General features: G+C 36.7%; 1 protein-coding gene across 1 annotated transcript in view; it reads left to right on the plus strand.

The window, feature by feature from the left end:
• Positions 1-3,241: 3,241 nt before the first annotated feature.
• The window catches only part of LOC133214221 (WW domain-containing oxidoreductase-like), a gene marked incomplete at its 5' end in the record, with an annotated part of 140,883 nt that continues 121,466 nt past the window's right edge, over positions 3,242-22,658 (plus strand). Inside the window, 3 exons of the mRNA XM_061356956.1 lie at positions 3,242-3,339; positions 17,828-18,013; positions 21,654-21,918. Of these exons, the coding sequence (XP_061212940.1) occupies positions 3,242-3,339; positions 17,828-18,013; positions 21,654-21,918 (549 nt within the window). The remainder of the gene's footprint in view (positions 3,340-17,827; positions 18,014-21,653; positions 21,919-22,658) is intronic.

Raw genomic sequence — 22,658 nt, forward strand, 5'->3', positions numbered from 1 at the left:
CATACCATTAACAATCAGTTCTGACTGTGGATTACAATCACAGTTACAGTGCCTTTTAGTAAAAATGGTTTTTAGCTTTATTTTTTTATTTAAAAATATTTCTAATTTTTCTATAAATAGCACAATATGTGATATGTACTATATAGGCTTATAGGAAAAGATGCAAAACATAAGAAAGGTGATACTGAGCTACTGTAAGAAAATAAAAAGGCATTTGCTTGACATTGGTTGGAGCTATTCTTACAGTAAGAATTTTTAAGAACATACCCTGCAAATATATTGCTTATTTCACAGCTTTTTTTTAAAGAAATAATGACATTGAAGTAGGAGTAGGAAAATTTGGAATTAAATTTTGGAATGTGATATTAAAGGCCTAGCATTTCACTTTCTCAAACTATAGTAAGAATTGATGGTCTACAGAACAACTCTTTGGAGTGAGGAGTGCTTGAATATCAGTTGAAAAGGGAGAATCTGAAACAGATCTGCTGGCTACTATTTGAGGAAAATGAGTGGTTTCTTGCATGCCTTCAGAAGCAGGAAAACAAAGCAAATGGCTGTCTCTGTGCTCAGTATGGACCTTGTATATATCCGAGAGAAACGCAGACTGTTACCATCAGGTTTTTAAAAAGGAAAGTCAGGGAGAAAGTTAAAAAAAAATAAATTGTTTTGCCATTTGTTGACCTGTTCCATGGAAAAAAATTACTAAACTCATACTTCTTTTTCCTTCTTATTTTTTCCTTTTTCAGGTCATTTTAGACACATTTTCCTGAATTTCTTAATGAATGTTTTCTTTGTCTTTTTCTGTTTCTGTATGTGTATCAAAACTAAAAGGTGAAGTGGTGTTATATTGTTTGAAATAAATTATCTTACTGTCTGAAGAAAATGTAGTACGAATAGAAAGGTGGTCTCATTTCATTGGCGAAACTGGTACAGAAGAAACATGATTATAGTTTGCATTTGCTGTCTAACAGTCAAACATTTATCATTTTCAAGAATATGATTTCTAGACTTATGTTTTCTACTTTTTCAATATATTAATCCACAAGGTATTTTGGAAGCCTCACTTTTTTTCCCTTTTGGACTTGAAATACACAGTTCTGTTCTTGGACTCAGTAGCAGAATTCTAACACATGACACCAAGAGGAGAATCATCAATGAGTAATACTGTGTGGGCTTCAGTCTGTGTCCCCAAGAGTACAGTAGCTAGCAGCTTGCAGTATAGTCTTTCGAACCATTTGATTATTAATTTTTTTTTACCCTCTTATGTCTCTGTATTTGTAACCTTCTTGGCTTTTTACCCTTGAGAGAGCTAAGAGAATGTTTCAACTGAGGAAAGCAGAAGCAGTGTAAACCCAGCTACGCACACTGCTTCTCTATTAAGTAAACAGCTTTGAACTGAAAAGTTGTTATGGAGGTCTGTTGCATAATGCAAGGCAGCATCATCTTTCTCAAGTCTCTGACCATCAAACAGAAGAAAATATTTACCAAGTGGGGCAAAATGAATTCCAGGATGATGTGCATCTTGTGACAGTAAAAAAATTCTTCATAACCAAGTTAAGTTTGGTTTAGCATTGTCAGACTCCATCAACTGATACTTCCTATGGAAACTGAACCTGTTGAAATTTTAGTTGTGTTTATTTTGTTGTGCTGATAAGTCTGGCTGGAGTGGAACAAAAAGATTTTGAATGACATTCTGTTAAAACCCGACCTGTAAGGTAATTGTGGCAGGCAGAATGGATGCTAGCAAAATAAAAAACAGATGTAGGGAGAGAAGAAACAGATGTAGGGAGAAAAGTACCAGATGTAATGAAACACAGAGATCAGATGAATTGCTTGAGCTTGGGAGACAATGGGACCACTTGGTTTCTTTTTGTGCTGGGATGTGCCCTGCTTCCTTCTTGTTCCTTCAGAAATAGGCATTGTATAACGTTGTAACCACAATAGATCCCCGTTTACACTGTGGTGATAACAGAGTTCCTATTGCCTCTCCATTTGAATGCTGCCTTTGACTGCATAGTACCACTGTATCTGCTTCCTCTTGTTCTTACTGTTTCTTTGAGCAGTGCTAATGTCCAGTCTTGTCCATGGCCACTATACATAGGTGTACGTGGCCTGTTGGGATTACATGAAGTGTCCTTTAATTTCAGTTTTTTTTACTGAATAAGCTAAGCAGAGTGGGCTGAATGTTTAGGTCTGGGGAGAGTACAGGGCTTTTGCCAGCTTTCCTTTAGGTACCAGCGTGTATTTGATGATGGTCAGTAGTGAGTCTAAAAGTGAAGGTGAGCACAAATAACATATGTTCATAATTCCTTAGGGGATCTATGTGACTTATATGTCATGAGAGTTGGTAGTTTTTGCAGAGGATCATAGATATCTTAAAATACAGTGTCTGTGGAAGAACTAGACAGTTGTTGGATGTGGTGGTGCAGACACACAGCTGCAGTCAAAAGCTCCTTCAGAACTATGGCTTAGAACAACCACAGCCTGCTGGGTTCTGTGGTGACTTGCTTTCACTTCGGTGCTTGCAATGAAAACAGACTTGGCTAGTTTTGTTCCAAGATTTGGAGTGTGTTTCAAAAGGTCTGAGAAAGCTTAAAGCTGAAAATTTTGAGTTGTTTTGGTGGTTTCCAAGGTCATTGTGTGGGATTGCATGTCCTCTTATAGGGGAAAAGTTTGTTTTAAGTGCATATGCAATTTCTTTAGAAGATGCACAGTCATAAACTCTTATTCCGTGAAAAGCCATTGTCTGATCACTTGTTTTCTGCACTCATTTTGTACCTTTATATCACCTGCTATGAATAATAGATTGTTTTGAAATACTGTGTGGAAGTTTGAGTTTAACTGTTTTTTATAGAGTAGTTACTGAGTATTTTGGTATGCTGTGTAAAGAATGCCATGCATTAAGAATGATGCTTCCTATACTCTATATTTCATGAGTTACATAAGTTTCACCAGCAAAATGGAAGCTAAAAGATACCATACTAACCTTAACACTACTTTGTGTTGATTCATTTTATTATATAAAGCTGTGTGTTACCCAGCATATGTTTTAGCAGAACCACAAAATTGCAATGCTACTTTTGGCACTAAATGTTGTGCTCATCCATTCGTTTTGATGATTTGTATTCACTTTGGGGTTATAATGTTAAACAAGGGAATCGGGTAAGTTTCATAACACATTTACTGTAACATGATACTGTGAACTAAACTTGCTCTTATTTATCTTTTTTTATATTTTCTCTTGTTCCAGCATAAAGCCAAGGTAGAAGCAATGACCTTAGACCTTACTTCTCTTCAGAGTGTGCAGCACTTTGCTGAAGCATTCAAATCCAAGAATGTGTAAGTACTCAGAAAATTACACATAAGAATTTCTTGTTATTTTAATATCTCTATCAGCTGAGCAGAGTTGGCAGCATTCACCATGGTTGGACTGATTTAGTGGATAATCTTTTCACAGGATTTTTCTTCAATGGAAATTAGAGATCACTTGTTTTCATCCTAAAAAAAAAAAAATAATTATGGATTACTTATTATTCCATGTAGCCCTAGGATTAAAGGGGGCATTGGTGCCCCTGTGGCTATTGGAAAAGGTCAAAGCTGAACTGCATAAAAAACAGCTTAGGCAACTTTTATCAGTTTTGCAGTGGCTTGGAAGAGGTCAGGGATGAGCAATTATTGCACTTCTTGTCTTACTTTCTTTTCTAACCTTTCTGCTCTCGCTTTTTATTTTAAAGCATTAAAAACATAGCTGTATGAGCCAGACAGCTCTATTTTCCAGACCTCTTTCTGGAATAGTCTATAATTAAGGAAAAAAAAAAAAAAAGGAAAAAAGAAAAAAGGAGGGAGAGGTGTTCCTAATGACATCACTTAACAATAGACAAATTTATATGGCAATAATCAAGTTAGCTTCCAAATGGCTTGTTTAATTTAGGTTGAGCAGAACAATGAATCTCTAAATCGAAGAAATGAATTGAAATCTTTAATTGCCAGCTCTTGGCAATAAATTCTGCAGTTTGTGCTTTTATCCACAGTTTGACCCATTGACTGTTGTGAGTATTCAAACTTCGCTTTTTTCTGCAAGTATTTATGTAGCACATATACATCTTACTGAACTTCTCAGGAGAATTTGGCCTCTTAGCTTTGAAAATATATTGTCATAGGGAAAATATATAACAAAGCATGTTTTTTCACTTTTGAAATACTGCCAAAGCTAAATCTCACATGGATAGACAGATGACATTTTAGTACTTATAGATCTTTTAGATTCAAAGAATTGTCAGAACTGACTTCTAACACAAGTTCCTTTACTGCTAAAATCCTTGGTAACAATATTTTCTTGCCATATATTATTGTCATGTATTAAAATTTTCTTGAAATAGAAAGACATACCCTTGCAGTATTGATGCTTTAATACTAAGTCATTTTCATAATATGAAAACAGTAAATGTTTTAATTTAGCTTCTTCATGCTTTTAGTATGCTACATTCATTTAAAAACTATATAGTACAGTGAAAAGTTAAAACTACACTTCTTCCAAATGCAGTTCTTAACAGGATTTTTGTGTTGTAGATCATATCGTGGTCATTCTAGCTAGTCCACTTGGTATGCATGTTTGTAAATCCTTTGAAGTGAATATACTTAAATCAATTTTTGCCAGAGAACTTAGAAAATGAGAAGATATAGAATCAGTAAAGATACAGAATCAGTAAAACCTGGTTTACTTTTGTTGGCATACGTTGTTTAACCAGTGTAGGTCTGTTAAGCTACATTGTCAGTGATAGGTTTTATGAATGTTTCACTCCCATTTTATTTGGCAAACTTTTAGTAATAGACACCATTTATAGCCTCTGCCTTGCCTTCGCATATTTGTGTCTCGAGTGCGTGATCAGATGTGTGTGTGTCCAGCAGGGTTACTGCAGGCATTGTAGGAAAGTTTGATGTCTGTATCTGTTGTGAGACTTGTGAGGTTTTGACCAAAATGAATTTCTAGTTATATTTTGTTTAAAGTCTGAGGCTGGATGAAAACCAGACCCCACACACTGTCTGTAGCAGTGGATCTTTTATCTGATGCAGATACAGAAGAGTTACCTTACAATCATCTGCACTGACAGGAGAATGGACTGGGAGACGTGCTAGGGCTTTTTGGCTCTGATTTTCTGTGATTTAACTATGTCTGGATATGTTAAAAAAAGTAATTATACCGCAGTAGCATCTTACTGCTACAGTGCTAGCCCTGTGTGTTTTCCAGCCCTAATGTACGCTAACTACTTTTGTCTCTTCGGTTATTTGTTTTGCCATAGCATCCAGAGGCTTTTGTCAGATCATCAATGTTTCCTTTGCATTAGTAGCTTTATGAGCAATTGAAAGAAATCTTACAGGCTTCGGTGACAGACTGACTCTTGTTGTTTATGCTTTGGCAAGTCTGTCAGCTGGTAGCCTAACTTTCTTAAAAGGCTTTGGTATCTCTGATCTCATGCACCTGTAGGAGAAGGCATTCTGTGATACACTCTCTTCAGTTCCCATGAGCTAGCTCTAAGTCCTGTTAATGAGCATGGAAAATAAGTTATAAGTACAGAGTTTTCTTTCTTACAAAATCTCTTACAGGTTTCTTAATAATAAACTAGTAGAAAAGGCAAATTAAGTGTGTGTTTGTTTTTCCTAAACTATCATTTGAGTTCTAAGTTGTATAGATCTTGGTTTCTTGGAAAAAAGCTATGATGATTTTAAAGTGTGAAGGAGAGAGTTTATATGAACTCACATATTTTAATAAAATTTGTATTTTTATTTCCTATAAAATGTTACGTGAAGAGGCCTTTTGTATTCAGTGGTGAACATCTTGCACTTCTAGGTGCAGGTAGTTTTATTGTCTAATTTCTCCCATCTACTGTTGCTTTCAGGGAAACTCTGATATGCTACAGAATTGGTTGGTCTTGATGACAGCTGACCCAATAAGTAAAATTTACAAAATCGATAATAAATTCACGTGTCTTTTGAAATTCTGCTTTTCTGGAGCACTTCATGACCCTAGGTATTATTTTTTATCAGCAGATGTAAGGGTGTACTCAGTCACATCACAGCCCTGGAGCCTGATCTTCCTTGGTTGATAGCTATTGGAAAAGGGTCTTCAAGGACTGTGCTTCACAGGTGTCTTCCAGGATAAGAAAACTAAAGTGGAACAACTCCAGAAAAAGGATCCCTAAATTTTATTGAGTTTTATTTATCAAAACCTATTGCAGCTGGGGAGGGTGGTGGGATTGCAGGGAGCAGGGGGAAAACTGCTGAGATTGTAAATCTGCCCTAATCAAGAAGTTGTAGAGACAGAAAAACAAGAATCCTTCTTGAATGCGCTAGAGAATCTGAGAGATTGTGGAAACTACGTGAAGAATGAAGAAATGTCATCCTCCACTCAGCAGGAATTTAACAGGGTCTGGTTGCATACAGAAAACAAATCATGCAACAGAGGGAGCATGGAGAAAAACATAAATAATAAACAGGAGGAAAGAGTTACTCTGAAAAGAAATATTTACCATAAATTGGAATAGTACTTCAGAGCTAAGAAGGCTTCCTTTTTTTGAAAGGAAAAATCAGATGATTAATCTTCAAGTTACCATGCTTCTGAGATTTGATAGGAATCTTTTATTCCTGTCTGGATTTGCAAGGTGTTGCAGCCTTGTCCACAGATAAAATTTGAGCTCAAAGTATATAAACACAGGTAAGTTAAGCTGTATTCCTGTAAATATATTCTAAAAAGTCCTTCATCATCACGGAAAGAAATAAGTTTTTCTTTGCATTACCAATACTCCTTATTTGATATAGATGTTTCTCTTTCTGAGACCATTTTTATCCATGCAGTTTCAAGTAAAGCTTTGGGGGAGAAGGGTTTTGCAGATTATTTTAGATCCTGCAGATCTAAACTTTAGATCCAGCAGATTATAAACTTCCCTTATGGAAGTGTGCTTTCCAGTTTTTCTTGCCCTCAAAGATTCTGTAGTAACATAAATGTGATAATTTCATTGAATCTCCTAAAGTTGTCTCTGGGAGAAGAGAGAATAAAAGATATTGCTGTTTAAGTCTTGATCTACCTCTTACTTCCAAGTAGCCCAGCCTGAACACAATGTAACTGGGACATGAAATCTAACTTTGTGAAAGATTGTGCTGAAGGTCTTACAGATCAAGTTACTCAGAGAAAACCGTTTGTTATGTTGCAGTAAAAGCAATTAATTTTAGCCTCTCTTGTCATTTGAAATGCGATGCAATGCTGTTATTTCTGTGGTTTATTGTTATTCCTCCATTCCTGCGTATGATTTCTGTCTTTTAGTATTCCTGGCTTGTTGTCTAGATATACCTTCCTCATGGGGTATTTCCTCCAGGAGTGAAGACCTCAGCCTTCGTTCCATGTGAAGACAGTGCTAGGCTTAGGATGAGAGTAGAAGAGGTCTTAGTGCACCTAAATAGCTAGATTTGTTCAAGTTCCCTCTTTTAGCTACATGTAGTGTTTCCTCTCTGCTGGTTACCAGCTCAGACAGTTGACTGAATGTCTCTGTTATGGAAAATCAAATAAATGATCTATTTATAATAATGTTCTGAGCTCAGATGGATTGGCATTAGCTGATTTTTGTGAGGGTGGAAGAGAAAGACCAACCTATCTTTCATATTAGGCTTTTGAAACTAAAAACACATTGAATTGAATCTCCTCTTCATTGAGTGGGCACAATGTGAGGAATCATATTTGGCATTAATCCCCTTTATAGACAAAATGACTGCCCTCCTGTGATTGTATGCAACATAGCATTTAAATTTAGCCAGCATCAGTGTTTGATAGTTCAGGGTCTGTGGGGTTTGGTATTTGAGTAAGAATGTGGATTTCTGGATGTGATACTTTGGTCTGCATTTCTCAGTTTAATCGTCACGTATTTGTCTAAACCTAGCATACTTTAATTGGGGGACAGCTCTAATGTTTCAGTTCTAAATAGCTACCTGTAAATATTGTCAATATTTACAATCATGGTATCGTGTCATTTGCCTGATCCTCAGCATGAGAACACTTCTGTGATCAAAACGATTAGCAGGCAGAAGTGAGCACTGAAGTTACATATGGAATTTTATTTGCGTCTTTAGTTTTGAATGGTACACAGTGTCACTTGGTTTGAATTGAAGTTATCTTCAGCCAAAGAGTAAGACATAATTTTAATGTTCTCAATGTTCAAGGAAAAAAAAATATCCTGAAAAATCTTGAATTATCTTAAAGATAGAAAATAGTGTTTGTCAGCAGCTACTACCTGGAATTTTCTGAATTGATAGCAGCAATTCACAGTTATGTAGGACTTCCACATGTAGATTTTCGCTGCAGTTATTTTCCTACACTTTAAAATAGGATTTTTTGTTTGGTTTGTTTTTTTGTGGCAAGAATTGGCATTTGCAAACAGTTTGTTCACTTACACTAAGTGTAGGAATGTGGAAAAGACAGCAGTTACGAATTATGATTCTCCATTTGGAATTTCAGTCTCTTCTTATTTCCCTAACCAGACCCAAAATGGAGAAGGCCAGATTTTCGGCTGGCCTCCTTAACTGAGGCCTCAAACTCTATGAGTACATTCATTTTTCATGATGCAAGCAGAAGCACTCTGAAATCTTGTGGGTGCAATTAAGATTTCAGAGCCTGCTGAAAATTCACTCCAGAAAACTGTTTTTCTTACATGTATTATAACTGACATATTGCAGGTGTGTTGTTTTTAATTCCAGTTTAACCACGATTAAATCATACACATTGCATGATAAATTCTATTCATGCATATAAATACATATGTAAAAATGGGATCTGTTTAGCACATTGTTTCATATATACCTTAAAAGATCAAGAAAAAAATGAATATATAATTTAAACAAATTATTAGCGACCCCATTATGCCAATATGCTTAATGGTTCTGTTGTAGATGTATCTCTGTCATGGATGATAGTTGACACTGTGTACTGTCTTTCCAAATTTAAACATATTTTCTAACACTGAACAAATCTGTTAGCTCTTTGCCATTTATAGAAATACTGTTTGTGAATTAAAGCTAGTAACAGTTAAGCTATGCTATTTGTCTTTTCAACTTGGAATACAGTTGGTGTTTTGACAGTGCCATTGAGGCACAAACTTCTGGACAACATTGTACATTTTGAGATATCAAAAAATATCCACACTGAATTAAGAATTGAAGCATGCATAGTTCAGAAGTTACTGTTGCAGACAGCACGTATCTTAAATTTAAATAAGATCAAAGGCTGACTGCACTTGAAACATACATAATAATATTAGGGTGAAACTTTTTTCCCTCCCTTTGTGGTGGTACTGTGCCTTATTAAAGCCTGGGGATTGGCTTTCTGCATAAATACTGTTTCTTTTTTCTTCTGTTTTTAAGCTCTCGTACACAATTACCCCATTGTGGTAGCATGTGTCAAGTCATGTGGATCCAAAACCTGTTTTCCATATTTTTTAAATTAAAAATATCTCCAGCATAACCCCTCCCACTTTTACAGAAGCAGGGATCATGTTTTCACCAATCACGTTTCATTTCATCTGCTGCATCATGGAAATATCTCCTGCCTCAGAACATTTGTTTGGTTTTATTTTTTTAAGTAAAAGTCTATATTAAAATAAAGACGGTGCACCATGACTTTGAATATAGTTGCATCTACAAAATATCAACGTTAGTAACAGAATGATTCTGTTAGGTGTTTGTTACACAAGTTCTATGGCTATAACTGTGCTGCCTCAAAATCTTGAAAACTTGATGCTTGTTTTTTGAACACTTTGCACTCTTTTCAGTATAACCTAATGAAGAAATCTTGATAACACCCCAGTGGCTTTCTGCTCAGCACACTGGCTCTTCTGGTTCCTATTCGGAGCAATGTGTTTGTACCTAAGCTTAAGCTGAGTCTAAAATGACTCATAAAGTCTTTGTGTCATGTAAAGGTTAGTTTGGGTATTTAAGGAAGTAAAATACATATGACTTAATATGCCTGATTAAAATGTATTCTGGCACAGATAAAACAAGGATTTTGTAGCATTATAGCTTAATAGTTTTTAAGAAGATCTGTGTGTTTAATTGATGTCTTCTAAAAAGTCTGAGTAACTATTTAATTGCATATACATTAAAACATATTTAGTCTATTTAGTTAAAGGCTTTCTATGGGAGGTAATTAAAACACATGAAGGCAGAGTCTTCTGGCACTTGGGTGTGGAAGCCTTTGTGCTGACATTAGCCAGGCCACGGCGACACTGTGTGTCTTAATCTTAGAATCCAAAACTTTGTGTTGTAGTCTGAGAAGGTTGTATTTCTTCATTAAATGTTCCCAAGGTACCAAAAATCCCAGAGGATGTCGAAGAACATTAATTTTTATCACAACATGGGAACTTTCAGGTCTGAATGGCAACATGCAGCTGCAGGCGCTTTCTGAACTCTATTACTGCTCTATATATCTCTAGGCAAAACAGAGAAAGGAGTTGTCATTGGCAGGTGAAATGATCAAAATACATGAGGTGTTTTATTGTTTGAATGATCAAGCGTCGTCCCAAAAATATTTTCCAAGGAGTTAAGTATTTTCAATGGGAAATACCATGAATATGCAATAAAAATAGTAATTGACCTTCCTTGTGAGCTGTAACTTTCTTTTTTCTAACAAGTACTTACCTTGTACAGATGAAATTTGTACGTTTAGAAGTACTCACAGAAGCAACAGATCATTCCATGGTTATTGTAAAAATGGATGTTCATTTTCAGCTGGATTATGTTTTTCTGTAACTGCTTTTGTATATGTGTAAATAATGATTTGTTATTGGGATTCTGAGAAAGATGTGTGTCTGCTTGGAAGTAGTGAATGTCCCTAGGTGTGCTGCTGAATGAAAATTAACAGATTCTGGATATTTTCATTGCTGCTGTCTCCTAAGCATCAGGGAGATTTAAAACAAAACGAAATATCATTTCAAGGCATGGCAACGAATAGAACAAAGTGCTCCTCTTATTGTGCCAGGGCTTGAGAAAAGGAAGAGGATGCAAAATGGATATGCTGAAAGGGTGAAGAGGTAGAGAAATTAGGTTGCAAAGCCCTGTCTTGCCCTCTTCTACCTCAACCTAGCCCTGGGAGTTTCAAAATCCATTCATATGGATGTACTTTGAGGCCCTTGAGATACAGAACTAGCAAAGATGAAACATTTACAAAGGCAATCGTGGTTTCTTGGGTGGATTTGGTTTGAAATGTAGTCCTGAGGAGGCATTGAGGTGAGGGAAGAGCAGTACTGACACCTGTTGTTAATAAGTTGTTATCACGAGCAAGTGATTTGCTGATGTAGTGATACTAAATAAGAAAATGTTGATTAAAAAGTTCCTAATTTCTCAGATTTCTGTCATTATATATCATTAAAGGCCAGGTTGGACAGCTCCTTGGGTGACATGGTCTAGGGTGCCCATTGCATGGGGGTTGGAACTAGATGAACCTAAGGTCCTTTTCAACCCAAATAATTCTATGATTCTATAACTGCAGTGTATAAATTAGCCAAGTGTGGGAGACAGATCATGTCAGGAAATTAAACTTCATCTCTGCTTTTCTTACTTTGTGTGTTGTCCTTGTGACACTCATACAGGAGTGGAAGGAGAACTTCTAGCTTGGGTCATTTATGAGGAAAGGTGCTTTGGCCAATGCAGGTTTTACTAAGGCCAGTTTGAGGTCCAGATTACAGATGTTGAAAGTGTTATGGTTAAATATTTAAAAATATTAAATGGTTAAGTGTTTCTTTATTTAATACTGGGTCTGAATTTCTCTTCAGAAGTTCAACTTCAAAATTTTCACTATAGCTGAAATTGCTTCTGTAACCCATTAAGAGGAAGAATAGGCCTTTAAAACTCTTCTGTCCCCTTACAGGTAAAATGGCAATTTTTCTACAAAGGAAGATCATTTACTAATTTCTGGAGGAATAAGATGATATGGGGCTTTTTTAGTTGGTTTTGTTTTGTTTTGATTTGGTTTGGTTTTGTTGTGGTTTTTTTCTCTTCCCTGTATGTATAAAAAAATGTACTACAGTGAAAATGAGAACTAATGGATGTTTTCTGTTTATTTATAAATCTGTTGAGACGTCTGTTCCTTCTCCAAACTTCTATGAAGTTGTATACTGAAGATTTTATAGTGGTAGTGAATAATGATTGAGAGATGTTTGACCTATATGGCTGTATGCAGGTAATACATTATGAAGACATAAGGGCAGCTGCTGATAATAATTCCCAAGTATTTGGTACGAAGGAAGAAGCCAAGCAGTTTAAGTGCATGCTCCCATTAATCTCTTTATAGTTGGGCAGAAGTATTTGCTGATCAACAGTGTGAAATCCTGCAAAGAAATCCAGTAAGATCAATTTCAGAGAATTTTCCTTGCTTCTAGCAGGAGGTCATCCATCAGGGCTGTAAGTCCTGTGTTAGTAGCTTGGCTTAAAATGAAGCCTGTCTGACAAGGATCCACAATTCTGTCAGCTGACAGGTGGCAAAGAGGGTCTTTTTGCTGACTTTTCAGTCAATATTTTTAGAGAAAGGGAAGTTTGACATTAAGCATTCATTTGCAAAATTATTGGTTAAGCAATGTTCTTCTGTTTGTTTTCATCACAGAAGTACATATTTTTGGGCCATTGTTAGATTATAAATGGTTCTGAGATTTCCTGCTGCTGCCTGATTCTTAGTGATTTTCTTGTTGCTCCGTTTCCCGTCAGTGCTCCTTGTAAAACTGAGAGGGATTTTTGGAGAGGGTTGTCTAACTTGCCGTTTTTCTGGAGAGCCATTAGCCTAGCCTGCATGTTGGTTATTGCCTTTGTGAAAGTAGCCATTCCCTCACAGAAGGAAGTGCCGTTTTGTAACTTCCAGAGAAAGCAACATGGGTGATGTTGTGGGATGTAAAAGTTCAGTGGGCCATGACTTTACTTCTTTGTGGAAGAGCACAAGACTCTGCCTTCTTTGCTGGCCGTGACATAGGCTTACAGTTGCTTATGGGACTTTGGGGATACGGCAAGGCCTTTTCTGTTGAATTTCTGCGTAATTCCAAACAGTGTGAACTTTTCAAATCACTTGAGAAGTGCCCCAGATGGTGTGACATTCTGCTTCATGGGAAGATTTGAAAGTATTCCCTTTGCATAATTTCTTGTTAACTATTTCATTACGCTTGAAATGGGAGAACACCAAAGCCAAGAACTCTGTTGACATTTTGGCAGTGCTTGTTTAACCTCCTAGTGCACAGGCTACATTTGTTGAAAAATATTATTCTTACCTTTGCAAATCATCAGTAATTAATTCCCTTGGAAATATCTACTGCTGCACACAGCCAGCTTGGGAGGCTGCTGACAGATCATAGTTTTACATCAGGTGCTAACAAATTGATTATTAAATTTCAGAAGTAACTGATTTATAGCAACAACTTAATTTCTGTTCCTCTCTAATCTATTCACTGACTGTATTTTCAAACAGTGCAGGATGTCTGGATTGCTTTGCTGCTTCTAGTGGTGAATTGAGCACAGCATATTAGATGTGAATGACTTGCCCAGTTCAAGGGTTACTAATGTATCACAGGCTTGTGAAATGCACAAGATGTTAAATTGCTATCAGCTGGGATATTCACTATTAAGAATGCCCTTGTTAATTCTATATGCTTTTTATTTACAATAAATAGTAGCTACAGTTACCAGTACAGTGGATTTTCTTGAAGTAATGTGCAGCTTGCAGTTAAAGCAGTGTATTCCTGAGTCTTAGTCATGCTGTGAAGGATAAGAAAGGGTGCTACAATGGAGCAGCTCATGTTCAAGTCCCAGTGCATACCTAAATTGTAATGGTAGGCCATGTTAGCTCACTTGGTGTGATGTAAGTCACCGACTGAAGGCATTTTAAGGAGGCATAGGGGTACGTATTCAAAACACAGTGCAAGGTTTTGACTATACAGTGTTTATAGAGATATCAGATAGGAGTCACGGTTAGAGGGAGCAGCATGGTTTTGAGTAAACTCTAAAGAAAATTTTCCTTTGCTGCTGACATTTTTTGTTGGACTTAGCTGTGCCTTTGATGTAGAAATACAAACAATTTTAAACCAAGGGGGGATTTTTTCTTTAGACTCAGGAGGAAGATTAATGCAGATTGTCGCAACGTTTTTAATGAACTTGTTAAATCAAGGTCATAGCTCTGCTATCACTTAAAAATACTCCTGCCATAAAGCAAAGATGTAGTGCCAGATGTGTGGTGTGAATTGTCATGTATCTTAAAAATTTGGTTCCTGCATAATGATACGTTCAGTGATACAGAGCTCTGCACCACTGAGATTAGAATCTGTCATCTGTGGCTGAAATTCATAACGATATGGTGGCTGTTACGTAGCTAATCTCATTAATTTCCTGGTGTGTAAATGTCCAGGTCACAAAAACTTAGATGGCAATTTTCAGTAATTGGACCTTTGTTAGCAGTCTGTTGAGAGACACCGATAGCTTAATGGACACAGATCCAAACCTGAGAGGTGGTTCTTTCTGAGCTGAAATGAAGCACAACAGTGGTATCTATTGATACAGTGGTTTAAGTTTCTCTTCTGTGGTGTTTTCTAGAGAAATCAGCTTTTAACCATTTAAAGCTACTAATGCTAATTAAAATAAAGGAATTCTAAAAGGGAATCTGATACTACCTTTTCAATATGCTATTAGTTTAGAATGCCTCTGTATTTATATTTCTTCACAATTTTTTCTGATAGAGTATTGTAAATACTATTAACTCTATGGTCTTCTAATTTTAATTACTTTTACTTTAAAAAGAAATTAGAACAAAATGTTTGAATAATACAAATCTCATGAACAGGATTGAAGCGTAATTTTCTTTCATAAAACCCAATTAAATGCCCTAACAATTTAAGAGTGACTACATTTTATAGTTTTATAATTCTAGAATTGTTTTTTAATAACTTGAGCTGACAGATTTAGGTATAGAGTGCATATTTTGCCTCTGGTAGTTATTGTGTAATTAGAACTAATGAAGGATACTACAATTCAGATAGGTGGAATATAGTTTTGGTTCATATCTGAGTTCTTTCTGTCTTATTGTTGTCGGTTACCTCACAGTGCTAATGACAACTATAAAGTAGAATTAAAGCCTTTTAAAAAGTGCTATATTTGCTTTCACAGGGAATGGTGATGGTATTTTTTGCATTACTGCTGTACTCATATATTTCAGTCCTAATACAGGAGTCTCGTATGCCAAAAATTGCACCTATGTTGAAGAAGCTTGTTCCTTTTTCCCAGCAGATTTACAAATGTGTAAATTAATTATCACTGGAGTTTTTCATAAACTTTCAGAAGAGATGGTGAATCATCCAAAGTTTTCACATGTGCGCATGAGAGATCCTTGCCTTTAAAAGGACAGTCCCTCTTTGTCTGCAGTTTCTCTTGCGGGTGTAGTATGTATGTGAAGGTATTATAAGTGTTACTGACCAAAAGGCAAATCAGAAATCCAGGACTTCAGAAAATGAGCTTCCAAAAGTACACAGATGTTTCATACTGCTTCTGAAGCTTTTTGTTCACATTTTCCAAGTTGGCACACATACAGATATTAGGTTGTTAACTTTGTATTAAAGCAGACTACATTGGTAGCTTCCCAGCAGGCTTGAAGTTGAAATTTATTTTAATAAGGAAATACAGCCTTTTGTTTATGTCAATGCTTATGCAGCTGAAAAGGTACATCTGATTCCCCCAGAAATGTCTTTTCGAAAGATGGGCTATCAAAATCTCGGGTTTTCAAACATGCCTGAAGGAGTCTAATTACTTAGGTTTGTTTGACAACCTGGGGCTTCATGTTTCACATTCTTTTCCAGAATTCTTTTTGCAGATGCTCAGAGTTAGAGTATGTGTGTCCTTCAGCCATACAGGAAAAAGAACTGACTGACTCTGGGTCTCCTGTCATCTTTTGTGTGTAGGGCTGCAAAGAAATACTTGAAAAGAATAGAGGCAAGCAGCTATTTTTCCTAGTTCTGCTTCATTTATTATCTTCACAATTAGAGTTTATGTTGGGTGATTGATTTTGTACCATGGGATACAAAACTGCCCATTTGCAGTAAAGATATAATAGGCTGGAATGGGCTAGACAAAGAAATGTGTTAATATGGTGGAGTTAGGAAATCACATGTACTAGTGAGCTGTTCATGTGGGAAGGAAAGGTGCTTGTTTGGCTATCATTATTTTATGTGACCTTTCTATTTAATTATATTATGGCCAGGGATGCCAGATGCAGGCTCTCAAGTCCGAGGTTTACAGCTCAGGTGCGCTTGCTGAGGTCTGTGCATCAGACTAACTCAAGGACAAGAATACACTGTCTGTGCCAAGGTTGCTCCAGAGATGGAACAATCTAGCAAATGCAAATCCATCTGAGGTCCAAGAACCAGAGCCTTGTGTTTCACAAGGATTTAAAAAAAATACAACAAAGGGCGGAAAGGGTGTTTGTCCTTGATCATGTTTTGGAGATTGAGAAGGCTTTAAGGTGTGTCGTATCCTGAGATACACATATCAAAGAATTTGAAGTTTTCTGGATCTGATTTTTGAGTGAGAGGGGCATGTGACAGTTTATGTTCTTTCTTACCTTAGTCTGGGAAAAATCTTACCCTTTCAAAGCAAGATTAGGAATGCTTCACTTCAAGTTCCTCCATTGCAAACTGGGCTGGCGAGGTTCAGTGAGGAAGGGTTCTGTCGCTCTCTTAGAACCTTAGAAATGTTCTAATCTCTCCTATGTACTGTGTGCATTTTCCCACCAAAGATTACAGCTTCTGGAGGATGTTTTTGTTTTCCATCTCATTCTTTTTCAGGTTGTATTTTTTTAACAACTTACTTTATAGGTGCAACAGTTTAAAATGTGGGCATACGTCTTGTTGCATTGTGTCTTTATCTTTTAATCTTTTTTTGCCTTGCCAGTTGTGCAGATATGTACCCCATATAAGAAAGTGACAGGAGTTGCTTCTCCCTTAGGAGCAGTTTCTTTTCTAAATGCTCCAGAAGGAGCCTGTTGGCTGGATAGCAGTTGGGAGAGCAGTGTTATTATTGAGCTATTTCTGGTCACCTGTCCATGCATATCAGTCAGCTATCCACTAATGACTATTGTTGTGAATGTTCAGGACATATGGACTTTACTGTGGTCCTCGAGGTGTGAAGTATTACCATTCTACTTGGTCTTTTTGAGGGAAGGGGAGAGCCCATAGGGTCTTGCTCTGGTGTGCTGTAGTGGGCTAAATAAAGTAGATTTGGATAGTGAGAAACAGAAGTTAAAACACTCACTTTCTTCTCTCTCCTCCACCTGTCCCTTTCCCCAGTTTCAGATTCACCCCTTCATCCCAGCTCCTCTACTCTCCCCTACCCTGAGCAGGACAGAAGGATGAGGAGTGGTGGTCAGCACACAGCATCTCCTCTCTGCTATTTCCTCCTCCTCACACTTCTCGCTGCAGCATTGGGTACCTCCGCCTCTCTTTGTGCCTGTGGCACCAGCTCTCCTCTTCTCCTCCCACCATGCTGCTCACCCTGCTCTTTCACACTTTCTTCCCTCTCCTCTCTCTGCTGGATGGCCTTTCCCTCTTCCTAAGTGCTTTTGCTTTCCCTGAGCTGCCACCAGTGTGGCTGAGGACTCCACTGTACCCTGCAATGGGGCTGCCACACAACTGGACGTGCACACTGACAGAGAGCCCTAATGCCTTCACTGAGGCATGTCTGGCTGGCTCAGATAGGAATGCAATTGCATGTATTTCATTGAGATATCTGTCTCCTGACTCACTTCTCTCCAATACCCCTGGTTACCCAGGCCTCTCCACATCTTGATCTGCAATGCTGCCGTGTTTGGTGTTCCCTGGGTCTTGACGGAGGATGAGCTGGAGTCCACCTTCCAGGTGAACCACTTGGGACACTTCTACCTTGTCCAGCTTCTGGAAGATGTTTTACGCCGGTCATCTCCTGCTAGGGTTGTGGTGGTGTCCTCCGAATCACACAGGTTGGTGAAAGTTAGCTTTGATTTAGCCAAAACATTTAATCCTGAGAGCACAGAATGGTTGCGGCAGAACTGTGAAAGTTTTTGGGAATGAATGGCCTTGCTCTTGTAAAGCGTTTGCTTTTGAATAATCTTTTTAGAAATAGAAGCATTACTAATGCCTCTGGATGTTACTGGATTTGGCTCTGTCACTGAATAAAGCGTGAGCTAGTTTAATAACAGTATGTAGATATTCTTTGATCATTCTTTGTATGAATGCAGATTTTTGCCGCATTTCAGACCACTCATTGATTTTGCAAGGAGATGGAATAATAATTGATCAAATCTGAATGGCATGACCCGTATTGATTTGTCATTCAACAACTTCAACATCTTACCAAGAAGAATGTGCAGTTATTTTAGCAGGAGAAACAATGCAATTAAAAACTGCTAGATGAAATCCAATTGTTTTATAATGAGAAATTAGGGAATTCAATGCAGACATTAGCTGTATAATTGTAAAATGAGACATAGTGTAGTTAATACATATTAGAAATCTGGCCATGCCTCTTTTGGTGAGTTTTTTTTAATTAAAATGTTAGATGCTCATCTTTTCTACTGCCAGGAGAAGTAAAGTTGCCAAAAACCATGTCGGTGAGGTTTGCCTTATTGCAGACATGCTTGTGGTGTTTGTGTTAATAACTGAAAAGGTGGATTTGATTTAAATGAAGTTCCCTGTGCAAAATGCGTGCCCCAAATCTGAATTTTAGTGGGCACAAAACACTTACTGCCTTTCAATTTAGTTCAGGATCTGCAGGATTAAAACTATAATGTCCAGCTTTAAACATTACTGTTGATTTCTATTTCACTTTTGGTCATGTGTAACAGCCCTAGAAAACGGAAAGGAAGAATGTGTAAGTGCTTTTTTATTTTTTTCCCCTTGCCTTCATATTTCTGAAATGTTTTAGTGACCCAGAATGAAGCTTATTTTTTTAATCATGTTTCCATAAAATGTAACCCCAGGGACCTGGTAGAGAGAGACCAGCCAAGGGTCGGGCTGAAACCTTTATCACTTCCAAACACAGGGGCTTATGGTATAAATGACACACTGCAGATAGATTTACTTTTACCATTTTAAATTTATGATGGCTGAAATGAAAGGAAGCAATAGAAAATGCCAGTAATAATCCTCCCCAGTGCTAAAAGACATGAAATGTCTAGTAATTAGGTGGTAACAAAATCTGGACATCCTTATCTTTGCAAATCACACCAGGTTTGTGAAAGCAAGTAGCAGAGTCCTGTGAGGAGTGAGGGAGGCTACTGCAGGGCAGGCAAGATAGCTCTAGAAATAAATCTGCCAACTCCAATCACTTGCCAGATGTGGAGGGCACAATGGGATACGTATAAATGAGCTGTTATTTAATAGGAATTATGTTGAATTGTCAGCTGCTTGTTCCCCTTTTGTACGTTTCCATCTCTGATAGTATTTTAAATGACATCTTTGTTTTTCACTGTATTAAGTGCTATCTGTAACTAGACCATGCATCTCTGGACATCTTGGTCTGTGTTTTCAAAATATTTTTGAAGTGCTCATTGCTAACTCAGTAAGATCAGCCAAAGTTTATAGAAGCCCATCAAGAAATAATTACAGCCCATGTTTGAATAAAATGGTAAATGCAACCAGGAAATTTCCCTTTTTCTAAGGGGTCCAATTCATGTATTATGGCATATCTTAACACTAACAGTTACTGTAAATAACTGTGCCTACACCACCCCCCCCCCCAAGTCTATTTAATAGCAAGAAGTTGATGTAAGGAGTTAGTTTAGACATTAGGTATTATTGGGTAGTAGTACTTTCTGACCTACTTGAGAACTCTGAGCCTTAAACTATGTTGTAAAACAGAAGTGTTGTTATCTAATTACTTCCATAAACCTTGGCTGGATCTTTTCAATGGAGTCAAGACCCCCTGTTAGGGGAAAAATAAAGTCTCCTGTTTGGAGAAAATATTATACTAGACTGCTCCAAGGCAAAATATTTGTTTGCCTCTCTGGTTCTTCGTTCATTTCTAGTTACTTCTCTGGCTTCAGCACAAATGGATTCTGTTTAAATTAAGCTTCTGGTTACTTTAAGCACATCATATTAAAATCAGAATAATAAATAGTTGAGTTTCCTTCTGTATTTATTTCTATGTTGTTAATTTGATTGTACAGCCCTTATCCTACTGAATTCAATGAGATTGCCGACATAAGTAAGATTGTCTCACATAAGTACACTTGTAGGGTTGGATTCAAAATATGCCACCGTATTTTCATTATACAGTATTTTATTTATAGATTATTTTTGGTGTCATGAATGATTACTTGAGGGATGAATATAGGAAATTCCTCCCAGAATAGTACCATTAATTTCAGAAATGTATTTTATCTAACTGAATATTATGAAAAGAAATTTTGTTGTTGAAATTGAAGGGGTAATTCTGCAAGATACAGAACATCCTGGATTCCTCTTGAGTTCAAATACCACAGTTGCTTTTCTCTGAGTGTATTATAATTCTGCTCACAGACTGAATGTAGAAATTCCAGCTGATCTCTTCATTTCTGGGCACAAGATGCAAAATTAGTAAAGATATTTTAAAACATTTTTCTGGTGTGTACTATAATTATGTTTATCCCTGTTCTCTCCAGCTGATTCTGAAAACTCTGAGTATTAAAAAGAGCTTGCTAAATCCATTTTATTTTTAGTACCTCTTCTGAATAAAACATAGATCTGTAACTAAATGTAGTATTATTTTCAAATACTAAGATATAACAGTAAATTGAGAAATCAAATTAGAAGAATTTGGGAGAAAAATGCTATATGGAAACTTCCTTTTCTTCATCTAAATGTCTTTAGAACATTCACTACTTTGTTATTAAAAACAAAAAAGAAAAAAAAAAGGAAAGAAACAAACAGCTGGTGTTTAATGACTCTGTCAGACCCAATTAAAAAACATCAACTAGTTACTTTGATTTGTGTTCAGCCATGCCATGGGTATACTTAAAAACATTATACTCTGCCAGAACTCATTTTGGCTTTGTTTACATTTATCTTTTAAACATATAAGACTATTGATGGCAAGTTACCAAGGTTATAACCCCTTTATATTCATCAATTTTTAATCTAAAAAAGAGGCTAAGAGGCAGTGAGACTCATCCATAGCTACTTGAACACTTAAATGAAAGCGTGCAGTATGTGAACACTGGATGATATAATCAAGGGAAGGGAAGAAAGGGAAATGAAAGGATGCTGGTTTTCTGTGCTCATAATGCAGTTATCTTATCCTACATTATCTCCTCCAAGTTGGTTGTGCTTTCGTGACTCTATGGCAAAATCTTTTTTTGGATTTAAAATAAAATTATCTGTATGTTACATATGATGCCTTTAAATCATAAAAAACTTTTGTTATTTCAGTTCCTTAATAATTTGCTTTTGATAATTATTCAATATCTTTTTGCCCTATTATATGGTACTGTTCCCGAGTCTCAAACAATTTCCAGTAGATGCTTTTAACTGCTAAATGAGTTGTATCTGGCCAAGTTCTATTCTTTTGTCTGCATTTTATGTTCTTTTTAATGAGAGCAAAATTAACTCTGGAGTATCTAAGGCATATTTACTGGTTTTTAGATTTACAGAAATTAAAGACAACTCTGGAAAACTCGATTTCAGCCTGCTTTCTCCATCTAAAAAGGAGTATTGGGCTATGTTGGCCTACAATCGTTCCAAACTTTGCAATATACTGTTCTCCAATGAGCTGAACCGACGCCTTTCTCCCCATGGGGTGACGTCTAACTCAGTCCATCCTGGAAATATGATTTACTCCTCCATTCATCGTAACTGGTGGGTGTATACCCTGCTGTTTACCTTGGCTCGACCCTTCACCAAGTCCATGGTAAGTGAATCATAGTATTTTACACATATTCCTTTTTTTCTAATCAGGGGAGTAAAGTTATAAAAATCCAGATTTATGTATCTGCTTTAACCTATTGTCTTTTATTACTATGACCCTGATTTTAATTACAAAAGTCATTAGTTCGTTAGTACACACTAGTGAAGTGTTCTTTTTAGGGGATTCTTCAGCCATTTTAGATCAACTTTGTCAGTCTTCAGTAAAGGTACCTTGTTAGGTGGAATGCATGACTTCCTTGTTTGAATGCATGATTTTCACTGTGATTAAGGTAGTTGAACATCTTAGCTATGGGATAGCTTAGAGTTATTTCTGTGCTCAGTATATGTAAAACATCAAAAAATTGCTTTGGTTTTTAAGTGGAATACGCTTGACTACATTTTTTATGTAAACAGATGCCCTAGTTAAAAAGGATACTACAGACATTATTAATGGCTAGCGAAAGTGCCTTCAGTGGTAAAAGCACCTTCATTCATATTTAAAAATAAAAATAAAAACAAAAACAAAACCCCAACAATTTGCTTGATTCTTCCAAAGCACTGAAGGCAATGGATGTTTTTCCCTTTGTCTCCATTAGAGTGGGACCAGGACATAATGAAAGACTGCACAGTTCTTTCATAACCAACAGTATAAGGCTTCATTAGGTGAGAATTTGCAGCATCACCAGTTACTCTTATCCCTTGAACATCTGGCCCAGGTTATTTATCCTCTCTTTAGGCAGAGTA

Source organism: Neopsephotus bourkii, unplaced genomic scaffold (assembly GCF_033783945.1).
Source record: "Neopsephotus bourkii isolate Nb327-2 ecotype Australia unplaced genomic scaffold, CSIRO-AGI_Nbou_v1 NB_878, whole genome shotgun sequence".
Classification (NCBI taxonomy): domain Eukaryota; kingdom Metazoa; phylum Chordata; class Aves; order Psittaciformes; family Psittacidae; genus Neopsephotus; species Neopsephotus bourkii.